The 12,071-nt window shown below is 43.4% G+C and overlaps 2 protein-coding genes across 3 annotated transcripts; one reads left to right on the forward strand and one right to left on the reverse strand.

Moving 5' to 3' along the window:
* Window positions 1–535: 535 nt before the first annotated feature.
* On the reverse strand, window positions 536–6,866 carry hemgn (hemogen). The gene is made up of 7 exons (XM_053855273.1): window positions 6,372–6,866; window positions 4,506–4,614; window positions 2,675–2,800; window positions 2,318–2,606; window positions 2,054–2,144; window positions 983–1,707; window positions 536–902 (listed from the first exon to the last, which is right to left on the reverse strand). Exons 4-7 carry the CDS (start codon window positions 2,379–2,381, stop codon window positions 805–807), a joined length of 978 nt encoding a protein of 325 aa, XP_053711248.1. The 5' UTR covers window positions 2,382–2,606; window positions 2,675–2,800; window positions 4,506–4,614; window positions 6,372–6,866; the 3' UTR covers window positions 536–804.
* On the forward strand, window positions 4,930–9,784 carry anp32b (acidic (leucine-rich) nuclear phosphoprotein 32 family, member B). 2 transcript variants are annotated; one of them, XM_053855274.1, is made up of 7 exons: window positions 4,930–5,153; window positions 7,476–7,619; window positions 7,690–7,812; window positions 7,890–8,082; window positions 8,208–8,332; window positions 8,415–8,481; window positions 9,122–9,784. In XM_053855274.1, the coding sequence occupies exons 1-7, from the start codon at window positions 5,100–5,102 to the stop codon at window positions 9,196–9,198; spliced, it is 783 nt and encodes a 260-aa protein (XP_053711249.1). In that variant the 5' UTR covers window positions 4,930–5,099; the 3' UTR covers window positions 9,199–9,784. The 2 variants fall into 2 exon arrangements, with proteins under 2 accessions (XP_053711249.1, XP_053711250.1); XM_053855275.1 differs by having other exon boundaries at window positions 4,931–5,153; window positions 8,208–8,314.
* Window positions 9,785–12,071: the final 2,287 nt, after the last annotated feature.

Below are 12,071 nucleotides of genomic sequence, written 5' to 3' on the forward strand. Positions count from 1 at the left end.
ATGAAGAATAGAATAGAATAGAATAATGAAGAAAAAAATAAACAGCGGCGTGCAATTAAAATTAAATATTACAACATATGTGTTACTGCTATTGATCGCTATTTATTACTGTAAATAAAGAACAAAATAAAATTTTTATATATATATATATATATATATATATATATATATATATATATATATATATATATATATATATATATATATATATATATATATAATTCTTTTTTTTTTTTTGACAGCACTTTATTTCGAAGCACTTTCCTAGTTGGTGGAACCCCCACTGACCATGGCAATAAATTCTATTCTGATTCTGATTGTGATTCTAAAGGAAAAACCTGAGCATCATGTCCACTATCTATATCTACATGAAACAATCTACTTACAGCATAATGGAGGTCATTATTGTCAATGACATTTTGTTTGAAGTGACAAACAATGTTTAATGTCTTCACTAGCATAGAAAAGCAATATTCAAAAAGTCCTTCATCAATCGTCACATCATTTCAGAGGAAGACAATGATACTGTCCTGTCATGATATTTTATTGAGTGAAAAACAAGTTGTATAAAACACCATAGCTGTGCAGTTGGATTAAAAAAAAACTAAACTCCAATGGAATGTTAAAATGAATGTATCTTATTTCACGATAAAATTAAATCTACTGTCATGGCAAATGAGCATAAAATAAATAAGCACACGCTTTTATACTGATTTGTGGGAACAGAGTGAAGATGATCGGCATATTGACAACAAACGTTTTCTGAAGTATTGAGTATTGGATCAGCTCATCAGGCGGTCGGCATCAGTTTCCGTTTGGATACTCCTGCTGCTGGGGAAGTGCTGAGGACTGCGTGAGGAATTTCTGGTTTTGCTCAGTCGTGCTGTTCAATGGCATCACACCTGGAATGAAAGTTCAGTTTAAAGACCATTTGTAAGATGGAGGTTAGGTTTGACAGTCCCGACACTTTCGAATGGCTCACCTTCATCTTCTTGGGATTGTGGGAAGTCTTCAGTCTCATCCGGACCCTCGTCCTCAATTACAACAGGATTCTGTGGGGTTATTGAAATGGTCACCTCCAGTGAAGGCACAGTGGACGGGGGTGCAGCATCAGCTCGGGTGACGGCTGAGTCATCAGACACAACCAGAGACTCTTGAGGATTCAAGGTTTCACTTGTGGAAACAGTGGAAGGTAGAAGTGAAGTCGGGTCAACTGCGACTGGGTCAGGACCGACTGGAGCAACGACTGAGGGCGTAGCCAAAGTTGGTGTACGGTTATCTAATTCTTGGGCAACTTGAATGACTGGGTCAGAATCGGCTGCAGTGGATGAAGCAACGACCAAGAGTGGAGCCAAAGTTGGAGTTGAGTCAACAGGAACTGCAGCAATCGGGACGAGATCCGGCCTGATGGGAATGGCTGGAGCGGCAACGGGAGGGGAATCAAAAGCTGCTGTGGCGACCACTTGAGAAGGAACCAGAAGATCAGAAAGAACTGGGCCTTGCTCTGGGAGATCAGCAGGTCGTGATCCTTGAGCGTCAGTTCCAGAGCTGGTCAGTGCCTCCTGAGGCGCAGGCACCAGCACCACCACAGCTGGAGCTCCCTCAGCCAGGACGGCTGCATCTGGAGCCGGACGGATCTCTGCCTTCCTTGGCCTTCCTCGCCTCCCTTTCGTCTCAGCCCGCGCTCTCTTTCTTGGGCTCTCCTCTCTGGAACAGTACAAGGGTTGAAACGAGTCAGCACCAGTCTACACCAGTGAACATTGATACATTGATATTGGTGCTAGTTCTGCAAAACTAATAGTACAAAGTCCACGACCTGATCTGAGGCGCCCACAGCAGCTGGAGAAGGTTTGAACTCTTGCCCCATATTCAAGATCAATAAAAGCATAAAAACCAACAACGTAGTGTAATGTTTACACACAACATGCAAAAATGTGGGATCGTCTGTTGGATAAAGTTACATAGTGACAAAGCTCTTCTAAAATGCCTTATCTCTCATGTACAACCCCAAAGTCCGCTTGACAGCAGATAACATGATTTTTTCGTTATTTACCCGAAAAGCCACTGGTTTGTTTCCTTCTCTTCTGCTTCAGCCTTCCTCTTCTTCAGAAGTTCTCTGTCTCGCAATCTTCTCCGGATTCCACCTTCACAAATGTGAGAAACCTTGTTACTATTCAGTGTGAGATCGAAAAACAGCAACACAAGTGAATCCCCTTTACAAGGAACAACAATGAATTAAAGCGGGAAAATAAACACCAGCTGTCTTGTCTCTGCCGTTTTAGAGAGACCACAACTTTTAAACAAAACCGTGACAAACCTTGTTCTTCAGTCGGGCCGGGATATTCCAAATCTTGAGTCTGTTGCGGCGCTGACTCCTCCATTGTTGTCCCAGGTATGAATGAATTTGACTAAAGAAAGGCGGGCAAGCCAGAAAAAAAGGAGCCAAAATAACTTCTGACTGTTTTCTCTTCCCACCCCTTTAGGTTTTATCTGGTTAAAGATTAGCAGAGCGCTGGGAGCGTTCTTACAGTGCGGCCCTTATCATATTTGAAAAGCTGGAGGTGTTGGCACACAGACAAGAGGAGCAGTCGAGAGACTGAACACATCTGTGTGACAAAAAAAAAAAAGTCATTTTAAACAATAGTCAAATTGGATTTAGACAAAATGCATTTACCTGGATAAACAGAGTTGGTTTAGTCAGCGGTTTAGCTAGACAAGCCTGGAGCCAGGTGCTCCCCACAGTTGCATGGATCTCCACAGAACACTCCGGTGACCGAGCTGGAGTCCCATGGGGAAGTATCTATTGTAGGGGGAAGAGTTTGTCTTAAAGGAGTCTGTTGGGGAGTCCATGAATGAGTCCAATGATTCCCTGCAGTCACAGTTCCTTCCACCCACTTCCCTCTTTCCATGAAGCTCCTGAGGTGTTTGTCAGACAGAGAGACATGATGTCTCGAGCGTGCAGCCCCACTTCATCACTCCTTGAAGAGCTCGCCAGGGAGGCGTCCAGGTGTCGTCCTGACGTGAGACCTGAGGCTCCACCAACCCCAGCTTTTGTCACTGTCTCTGGCGAACATAATGAGAAGCTTTGACGGTGACTGCGGGGGGTGCGGTCATATGACCCCTGTGGTGACATCTCCAGAGCTCAAACAAGAGTTGTTGCTTTTATTTAATTGTTTACTGTTATTCATTCAGTACAAATGCACCAGAGTTTGTGTACAAATGTTCTCCTATCCGAATGATGGGACACTTGGGTGGAGGAAAGCCAATTATATCTTGCAGATCTATAGCTGCCTGCTTTGGGTGTGTTCTCAATCTTCCGACAACACATTTTCACCAGCAAGTCGAGAAGAGATTCTGTCTGGTAAAGTTGACATTTGAGGGTCAGACGCTTGGGCACAATCTTAATAACGCTCAGATTATTTTCGGTAAGCCTGGCTTGGAACAGCCACAGAAAAATAAAGGGAATTGAGCGTTCATTCACTGAACGCATGACATCACTTCCATGGTTTTAACTCCTCTTCAATAGCAAAGTTTGTCTATAAAAAAGACCATTTTCTGATGCCTAAATTGGAGCCACTTCAACGGTCACAAGGCATCAGCTGATCAGCCCCTCCTCAGTGCGACCACCCCCAAACACAAGATTGATTATTGTCAGTCAACTGTGTCCTCAGGGCACGAATTTGACTGTTGACCATTCTTTTCATTTCACAGTGACCACTGGAGCCCAAACCAGGCGTGGCAGTGCCACCTTCTGGCAGACTTCCTTCATTACAAATACGACATTAACTGTATTTACTGTACTTCATTTTGCATGATGCTAAAAATAGACGCGCATTGATTGGCTAAGAGTCTAAGGTCAATTGACAGGTTTGACGTAGAGCAGAAAAATAAAAATCTCTGGATTCTTGAGATAGAGAGTTTTGTTTGAGTTTTGTGAGTCAGCCAGGAGATCCATGCCTCAGGAAGTGGGCTGTGGGTGGGGGCTCACAAACCCCCCATGCATATACAATGCTCTCTTTACTGCAATATACATGGAGCCCTTCTCACTCCATGGACCAGTAGCTTGATAAACACAAATCTATTACATAAATCCAACATTATGTTATAGCAGCTTGAGGGCACATAAATCAGTGGTTGAACTTAATGTATTATCTGGTTGTAGAAGATGTACAAAGACAGAATAAACAACAGGACAGTCATCTAGTGTGCCATGAAATAAATGGTAAATGTTCAATATAAGTAAAATCACGCAGTCACCCCTACTGTTCTGAGTGAAGACGTTTCATGACGATAAAAGAAGAAAAACAGACACACAAAAGTCATCATAAAATGAATAGTTGAGCATGTTTATTAAGCAAAGTGAAGGGATCAGCACACCGTTGTCTCATAGAACATTGTTTATAGCAGTAATACATACTGAGGGCCTGTGTCAACACCCGGGTGTGTGTGTGTGTGTGATATCTTGTCTACAAATTGTGTTACACTAAATATCGAGCCAAACTTACAAAAGGCTGCCAGTCCATCCAGGAGAAGGCAGACAATTCACAGAGAATTTAGGCTTAAACTGATCTTTTGGTAGTGGGTGGGGGAGATCTTCATATCCCCATCACCCAGCTGTTAAGAAATAAAAAACACGTTATTAAGTACATCATACAATTAAATAAAAAATCAATTTAAGGCACATTTTGAATTTATATAGTCGCAGAAAATAAACGATCGAGTATTTTTAAAACCGATTTTATTAAAGAACAGAACGATTTAATTTTTTCCTCCCGAATTTTATTTGATTTTGCGGCCGAAACGTCAGGTAAGAGTAGTTTTCTTGGTGGAATAAATTGCACCACAGCAGCGTTAGTCGAGCCAACGTCATGTTGTGTGACTGCAATGCCTTTTAAGAGGCGATGGGCGTTTCTGGGCGAAGGGGGCGCTGTTGAGCATATATTTTGTTTCCCTCCATGGTTTCTCCTCTCCGACTAACTTAGCGTTTGGCTCACTTCATTATACAGTCCTATATTCTCCCTCCATTAGGGCATCACTGCCTTTGGACTCGAGATCCCGCGGAGACCCGAGAGAGAAAAGTTTCAGCGCCACACCACACGATGGAAATGGAAAAGAGGATCCACTTGGAGCTAAGAAACCGGGCACCGGCTGAAGTGAGTTTTTAAAAAAGCAACCCCGTAGTTTTCCAGCGAGCTAGCTTGCTACTTTTTTCAGAGTGGCGAACGGTGACCACATGGGCTTTAGGTTGTGTTTTCGGAGCAGAAGAATGCGGGAAAGACACACACAACACGCCTTTAACGCTTCCTTCTTTCGGAATGGGGCGTTCGGAGGCATGGAGTCGGAGAAAAAACGCGAAAACCAACCGTTACTTGGAAGCCCAGCTCGCTGGCTTTTATTGCGGCGCTTGAGCCGCTTCGCAGCCCCCGTGGTCACCGGTGCCCACACGGTCCGTTCCGACCCAAAGACCCGGGAACAAACGCTTAAACTTACGGCTCGTAGCTCTGATTCAACCATCGTCCTGTGTGTGGTTTGCCATTCACGGAGCAGTATATTTCATACAGACACTGGGAGCCATGTTTGCTGCTAGCACAACTGCTGTAAGGAGGAATTTCACTTTAAATCCGCTCGTATTTCGTTAAAATGTGCTTCAAAATCGCAAACGTGGCACCAACGTTTATGCATACAGCCTTTAAAAAAACCCCACATAGTGTTCGAAAACCAAGCTTTACTGGTCGCCAGCAGTTGACCAAAGTGCGGTTATATTTACACTCATATCACACAAAGTCAAATAATCTCTGTTGTTGTTATTTACACAATGTGCTGTATTACGATCGCACTATGGTAACGACACAAGTCAGCGCAAAATCGACAAGAATCGCTCGCACGGGCGAAACGGCAACAAACATTGTTTCTTAAATCCATCGCGAGCTGGTGAATTGTGTGTGTTTTCAATGGAGTCTGGCGGCGCTGCGACCCCCAGTCATTTAGCCACCGAACTTGTTCCCGCCATATTGTCCTCGTCTTTATGCCGAGCCCGAAGAAAGACTCTTTAAATGCCGAACACAGAACAGAGTGGGGTTTAGTACAAACGCGACCGGTCATTATCAACGCAGGTCGCTCGCTCTTTTTGTTCGACTCGTGGTTTTAGTCGACCGAGTGGCCGCAGTGAACCAGGCCGCTTGAGTGACGAGGATATCCGGTGCACAGCGCTTGGTGCGTGGGCACTCGCAAACCACTCGTCGGTGCCTGCTCCAGACATGCACAAATTACACTTACAAATACCACAGCAGCACTGTTTAATGTGTCGACACTCGTCGTAACCTCCTGTTCCGAACACACGTCGACAATAAAATGCTCAGAGAACTGCATACTGTATCTGAGGAATCGCCATGTTGTCATTCTGTCGTCTTTGAAGCGCTGGAAGAAAGGAACTGTCTCCATCTTTGTTTTTCACTTTCCGTTCTCATTGCTACTTCTTCGACCTGTGAACGACGCGGCCGTGCAAACTAGTAGAATGTGAACTCGACGACGATAATTCCCCGGAGAAGTGGTCGAGCGCCAAAAGAGACTCTTAAGGCCGGGTGTATTCGCAGTGGTGTCCGCTGCTGTTGTGGGCTCTAATGGCGGGCAGGCGGCTGCCGGTGCACCGCACGGCAGCGTTGCACAGGGGCAACGGCTTAGCTCGTAGCCACCTAGCTCGCAAAAACCATTGCATTTGCCATTAGTGGCTGAATCCCATATCCGTGTTTACACACCGCCGGGCTCGGTTCTTCCCGCGGAACCCACGTCAACTGTCGCCGGGCAAGCGGCGATTTCGCGTTAGACAGACACCATGTCACCACGCTGTTAGTTGTTTTACTTGCGATATGTTCATCGTTTGTGTTGGACAATAACTTTGTTTTGTGTGCGCGCGGAGCAACCAGTGTGCGTTTCAACCGCTGACCCCGCCTTCGGGTTTCTGCGTTGACATTATTTTGTGGGAATGGACGGTTGCAGGACCGAATGGGTTTGGAATTTTTAACCCACTTTTAAGGGTGGTTCGAGTCAAAACAAAACCTTTTTGCAAACTTTTAATAATGCAGCTATTCAACAAAACAGTGGACCTGCTAAACGTTTTTATAAATTTATAATGCAGCAAAAAAATCATTAACTTTTTCTACAGTACATCATTGTGTATTTAAAGGGGCATAAAAGCCCTATGGATTTACGTTCTTCACATATAATAATCATAAGTCAATGTTGGGAAAACTTGCTATTGAGTGTTATAGTTTATTAAAGGTACTTTTATCACCCAGTGACATCTAGTGGTATAATGTCTGACCACATCAAAATGGCTCAGATCATGTGGAACTGTAAATTATAATGAGAATATTTCCAGTGTCTTCATGTTAGGGGAATATAATAACACACCAGATGATTTCAAATCCAAGTTCGGTGATGTATCCAGACTAGAGTGCGCTCGTCTCTCTTCACAGGCGCGAGAACTTGTCCTGGACAACTGTCGATCAGGGAACATCGAAGGCCTGACGGAGGAGTTTGTCAACCTGGAGTTCCTCAGTTTGATAAATGTTTGCTTAATTTCGGTCTCAAACCTGCCGCATCTAGCAAAGCTCAAAAAGGTAAGAGGACAGGACACGTCTGTCGGTGTTTTTCGGAGAGTTTTTGACCTGCATTTCTGGCATGTTTCAGCTGGAGTTGAGTGATAACAGAATCAGTGGTGGCCTTGATGTTTTAGCAGAGAAACTCCCAAACCTCACACATCTAAACCTGAGTGGCAACAAATTGAAAGACATCAGCACATTAGAACCATTGGTAAGGTCTTCTCCAGCTCAGGGAGCATTTGGTGCTACGGGGTTTAAAGATGAGTCGTGTTCCATTCATCTGTGCAGAAAAAGTTGGAACACCTGAAGAGTCTGGACCTTTTTAACTGTGAAGTGACAAACCTGAACAACTACAGAGAGAGCGTGTTCAAGCTGCTGCCACAGCTCACCTACTTGGACGGGTACGACGTGGATGAGAGAGAAGCGTCCGACTCAGACGGAGAGGTGGATGGAGACGGAGCCGATGATGACGACGACGAGGGTGAGAAGCCCATCTGGGGTGTTGTGTCTCTCAGAAATACTGTTTGGGAACAGCTCACCCAGCTTGAATATATTCGCCGCTCAGGAGCGCTATATTAAACCATCTGCGCTGCTCTTCTATTTCAGAGGGAGAGGAGGAGGAAGACGAGGACGGTGAGGAGGAGGACTTTGATGAAGACGAGGATGACGACGAAGATGAAGAGGAGGGAGACGGCGAGGAGGACGATGATGAGGTCAGCGTAGAAGATGAGGTGAACATGACTGCTCCAGCTGCGGCCCTTGGAGGGAAAACTGAGAGTTGTCTTTTTCATGGTTCTGACTCGGATCACGCAGGAGGAAGATTTCGGGCAGGACGGAGAGGTGGACGACGAAGATGAGGACGAAGATGAAGACGAGGACGGTGAGTATTCGAGTCACGTGTCTGGACCATGGCGACGGTGACAGACTTGGAGCGCTGACCATTTCTTCAGTGTGTGTCTCCAGTGTAAATAACTGAACTCAAATAAGCCGCATTTCCTGATGATATTTACACCTATTTGGCTTTAGCTAATAAACACTTAGACAGATGTTGAGTGTTTACTGATGATGTGACTTGTGTGTTGGTGGCCCCCATAAATTTCCTAAAGGGCCACATTACAAACTATGACTGTTGTGAGGGGCCATCATGCCAAAAGAAAGGCAGCGATGGCTACGAAATGTGACGGAAAAAAATCTCAAGTAACGTGGACGGAATGAATTGACGGAATTTTTAAAATGTATTTTTCCAACCACCTTTGAGGAAGATACTTATAGTTAAGCGAAAAGAAGAAACAAAAATGTAGTCATGAATGCGTTGTATTTACTCTTGAACCAGTCCGAGCTAAAACGGAAGCGACAGAAAAATGACTTGATGAAAATGACAACTTATCACTTGTATCATTTTTTTGTCTGACCTCTGGAGGGCCACAAAATACAGGCAAAGGGCCGTTTTTGGCCACCAGGCCGCACTTTGCCCCAGGTCTGTTGTACAGCGTTGCTCACTGCTGCGCTTGCTCCCTCAGAATCAGCCCGGGGGGTGAAAAGAAAGCGAGACGGCGAGGATGAGGACGAGGAGGACGAGGACGAAGACGACGATTAAGAGCGAAACTGAAAACGAGAGCCGACCGAGTGACCCTTTCTCCCCAATGTCCGTTCCCCCCTGCGACTCACGCCACTGTTAGAATCCGTGTCTGCCCCTGAGCGACGTCACGGGGCAAGACTGCGCTGGACAGGTGGGCCGAGCGGAGATGCCCCGCCCCTGGCCATTTTTATTCTCCCCCTACAAAGAACTGAAGTCCACCAAACAAGCTCCACTTCTCCCGACGGCCTTGAGCTTCTCAGGCCGTCCACCACTCTGCATTCCACAATTTCACTGTCGATCCCTCTCTGTGTTCCATGTGAGGACTTTGGGACTGGTTTCTAGTTTTTGGGTCTGTGCTTTTAATATTTCGTTGGATGGTTTTTTTTTTTGGTATTGTTGGATTTGTTATCTCTTTATTTTCCCATCCCTTTTTTTTTGTTCCCCTCCTTGTTTTCCCAATAAAATTATTGCTATAGCAGCTGTGCAACCAGCAAGCCATGATTTTTGTTTGTGTGGCCACCTGTTGCACAAATCAAGGTTGTAGCTACATTTTTACTTTCTGTAAGACGAGAAAACAACTTTGTAAATAAAAATGTAAACATTTTCTGCTTTCTCCGTTTTCTTATGTCACGTTTAAACAATGCATTTGCTGAGCACACATCCTTGTTTAGGTCATATCCTCAGTGTTATTTCTGTTCTTTCTTTGTTGGATCAAGTTTACATGAAATAAACAACACCGCAAACAAGTGTTCAAACTGAGAGCTCATAGTTCGTATCGCTGTGGCTAATGTCATATATAAGCTGAAGGCGAGGATTTCAGAAAGATTATTATTAATCCTGTGTTGAATAAAAACAATGTCGCCTTCTGAAAGTTCGAACGTACCTCAACTTCAGGTTAACAAACTTCACAGCCATATTCGTCCGTGAGTTTTTTTTGAACCGCCTGATTTAGCCCCAGTCCACATCCGGTTCAGGACTCGTGCACTTGAACATCGCCAATGAAGTAAAGTGTAAAGTGCAGCAAATTACGACAGAAGTTTAAGGAGACAAGGAGTTCAAAACATAATGAAAATTTAAAAAAAGGTGGACCTGGGACTTCTTTATTTCCTATTTTTTGTTGAGTTTCATTCATGCAGGTTATGACATATAATGATATATAGGAATTAACTTGGGAACTGGACCTTGGTTTATCAAGTTTACCAGATTCAGGAACAGTTTTGTTCCTGGTGCCATCAGGCTGCTGAATGTTGGACAATAGCTGCAATACTGTTTGTTTATATTTACATGTACATCGTCTGATAAGTATTTATCTGATATTTATTCATCTTTGTACATATAGTTTTTGGAAACCGGAGGCCTCAGACCGAAATTTCGTTGCCATAATATAGTGATACGTTTTTGTGCAATGACATCAAATAAAGTCTAAGTCACTTCTTGTCTGAAGTGACTCAAGGTTCAGAGTTCAAACCAAAGTCAGGCTGGGTTGTCAAGGCATCTTTTTCTAGGGACCTGATGGTCAGCTCGTGACCCGGCTCTGCCCCAGGCCCTCCTCACAGTTAGACCCACCGGAAGATCGCCATCCTGTCAAGACGCCTGAGCCACCATCATGACTCTGTCTCAGTCTCACCAGGATGACTGGTCCTGACTTAAGATACTTCGGGAAGGATCTCAGCTTTAACTTACTGAAATGATTCCACACTTTTCTAATGAAAGGCTGAAGTTGTTTGGAGAATATCATCTCCATCATGTGAAGTCTCCACCCGCATTTTTACAAAAGAGGGAGGACACCTCACAGTCAAGGCTTTAGTTCACAAGACAAGCAGCATATTTTACTGTGGAGCTCCAGGCTGAACAAAAGTTGGATTTCTGAAAATGTTGAGATTCTTTTCTGTTTCCAAGCCAAGCTTTTTTTTTTTTTTTTTTTTAGAAACTGTCTTTCCACACAAAAAACAACCTCACTAAAATGCAGTTTTTAACTTTGTATTGCCTCAAAAACATTCTCTATCTTTATTAAGCGTCATTGTCCACAACAACCTGAGGGGGACACAGCTGCCAAAATCTGACCCGAGAGGTCGCCTGGCAGTAAAAGTCTGGACCGGTCTGACACGTTGGTCCAGTTCAGTAGTAGCTCATTCAATCTGAGGGAAGCCAAAGCAGTGTTTGAAATCAACATTACAAATGTAGTACTGAATTACACAGTTGGAATAAATAAAAAAAATAAAGACAAAGCAGCTCTAAATATCAAAGTCCATTTCAGGCCAAACAATAGAAAAAAAAAATCACAGAGAAAGATTCAAAATTCTGAGGTGCAAAGCAAGAGAATAAAAATAATGGAATATAAAACAGTAATCTGGAAAAACCATTTGGCATCACGAAAGCATTTGTTTTTGTAGCTCCAAGTTAGTGAGTTACATTTCTCAATTGAAAGTTTTAACCAGCTTGCCTCTTCAGCGGACGTACAATGTACCATTCAGAATATAAAATATAACTAAAATGAACAGTCATTTAATTTATAAGAAGTAATCCCAGAGTTTCATAAACATTCACTTCCAATGATGAGCCGACGTTAAACAAACAAAAATAAAACTCCATGTCAGCTCGCGTTCTAATCTGAAACTGTAAATCACTGAAGGAATTTCAAAATATGAATGTCTCAAAACGCATATCAATACTTTTCACTCAAGTTTATTTAAATAGTAAAACGTCAAAATATTAAACTTTTCTTAGAATTTTAAATCCTGCATTTTCCAAATGTAAAATATATTTCTTCACTTTTTAAAATATTTTAGTTATTCCAGATATTGATTTACTGGAAATATGGGTTAAATATAGAAACAGGATATTTAAATGGAACTAAATTATGACTCAATTTTCATTCCCATCATTTGTCT

Source organism: Synchiropus splendidus, chromosome 2 (genome assembly GCF_027744825.2).
Source record: "Synchiropus splendidus isolate RoL2022-P1 chromosome 2, RoL_Sspl_1.0, whole genome shotgun sequence".
In the NCBI taxonomy this organism is placed as follows: domain Eukaryota; kingdom Metazoa; phylum Chordata; class Actinopteri; order Syngnathiformes; family Callionymidae; genus Synchiropus; species Synchiropus splendidus.

Excerpts from the sequence above, each read along its gene's own strand:
- hemgn (XM_053855273.1), bottom strand. The coding sequence starts at position 2,381 with ATGGAGGAGTCAGCGCCGCAACAGACTCAAGATTTGGAATATCCCGGC. Across the intron at positions 2,145-2,317 it reads CGGCCCGACTGAAGAACAAG|GTGGAATCCGGAGAAGATTG; the intron begins GTTTGTCACGGT and ends ACATTTGTGAAG. Across the intron at positions 903-982 it reads ACAATCCCAAGAAGATGAAG|GTGTGATGCCATTGAACAGC; the intron begins GTGAGCCATTCG and ends CTTTCATTCCAG.
- anp32b (XM_053855274.1), top strand. The coding sequence starts at position 5,100 with ATGGAAATGGAAAAGAGGATCCACTTGGAGCTAAGAAACCGGGCACCG. Across the intron at positions 5,154-7,475 it reads GAAACCGGGCACCGGCTGAA|GCGCGAGAACTTGTCCTGGA; the intron begins GTGAGTTTTTAA and ends CTCTCTTCACAG. Across the intron at positions 8,482-9,121 it reads CGAAGATGAAGACGAGGACG|AATCAGCCCGGGGGGTGAAA; the intron begins GTGAGTATTCGA and ends TTGCTCCCTCAG.